This window comes from Pundamilia nyererei, unplaced genomic scaffold (assembly GCF_000239375.1).
Source record: "Pundamilia nyererei isolate P.nyererei 1_Seehausen unplaced genomic scaffold, PunNye1.0 scaffold05108, whole genome shotgun sequence".
In the NCBI taxonomy this organism is placed as follows: Eukaryota; Metazoa; Chordata; class Actinopteri; order Cichliformes; family Cichlidae; genus Pundamilia; species Pundamilia nyererei.
Genome location: NW_005192509.1, coordinates 1 through 1027, shown reverse-complemented (window position 1 = coordinate 1027; position 1027 = coordinate 1). Strand labels below are relative to the sequence as shown.

The window sequence follows — 1027 nt, the reverse complement described above, 5'->3', positions numbered from 1 at the left end:
ACTGTGATGCTGCAGCAGATCTATAGATGGTTAAGAAATTATTTTAGAAACAATATTTGCATGGCTGCTATAAAGCTGATGTTTATGATACCTGTTTTAAAGAGCACACAAGTAGGTAGGATGGTAGGAATGACAAGAACCTGGAGATATTGGTTTGTGTCCTTTCACTCAACATTCAATTTTGTTTTTATTTTCCCTTTTCTCTGGTTTAGACACTAGAACTACATGTTTAGGCTAAAAATGAAAATGATATATATATATTGCAGTTGTGACATGAGGAATAAGACTCGCCTCACTACACAGGGCCACTGCTAAAGGACATCTTTTGTATACATTGGAGACACCAGCGTCTTTGGCTAAACATCAGTATTTGACTTCCTGGAAATGAGAACAGGTTCACTGGTCAGTGATCAAACCTTTATCAATGTGATTGTTTTCTGCAGTAAATTGCTATGGTAACATACAAATCCACACGTTCATTATCAAAGTGAATACAACAATCTTACTAACAACTTTCTTCTTATATGATTTTCATGTGTATCTGCTGCTGTGTGTTAGTTGCAGAGCTATTGCTGAGGTAAAAGACGATCAGCTGACTCCTAGCTGTTTGGGCTCCTGGTAGGCTGCTTCTTCTAAGATGGGCTGTGACTTCTTGGGCTTCTTTAAGAGAGCCAGCTGAGCTCTGATGTCTTTAGCCTGAGTCCTGGCCAAATGCAGCTCCTTCCGCAGCTCGTTGATTTCAGCAATCAGAGTCATGTTTTCCTGCAAAGTCCAAAGTCGTGGCTAGATAACTATCAATTCAGCAGGTCTTTACTCCACATTACACTTTCACACTCTGTCATACAGGATATGTTAAGACTTCAGAGTTGCATTGTTAATGACTAATGCCAATGTACTGTTGTGATCTGGGTAATGACTAACCTTCATGATTTTGGTGTAGACCTTTTCGTGCTCCTCTGCAGATTTGACCAGCCTCATTTTGAGGCCATTTACTGTCCTCTCCTGTCGATCACACTGGTGACGCAGC

At 40.3% G+C, this 1027-nt stretch overlaps 1 protein-coding gene across 1 annotated transcript; it reads right to left on the bottom strand.

The window, feature by feature from the left end:
* Positions 1–403: 403 nt before the first annotated feature.
* LOC102207143 (cilia- and flagella-associated protein 57-like) lies at positions 404–1021 on the bottom strand. Its single transcript, XM_005755931.1, has 2 exons — positions 922–1021; positions 404–762 (listed from the first exon to the last, which is right to left on the bottom strand). Exons 1-2 carry the CDS (start codon positions 976–978, stop codon positions 589–591), a joined length of 231 nt encoding a protein of 76 aa, XP_005755988.1. The 5' UTR covers positions 979–1021; the 3' UTR covers positions 404–588.
* Positions 1022–1027: the final 6 nt, after the last annotated feature.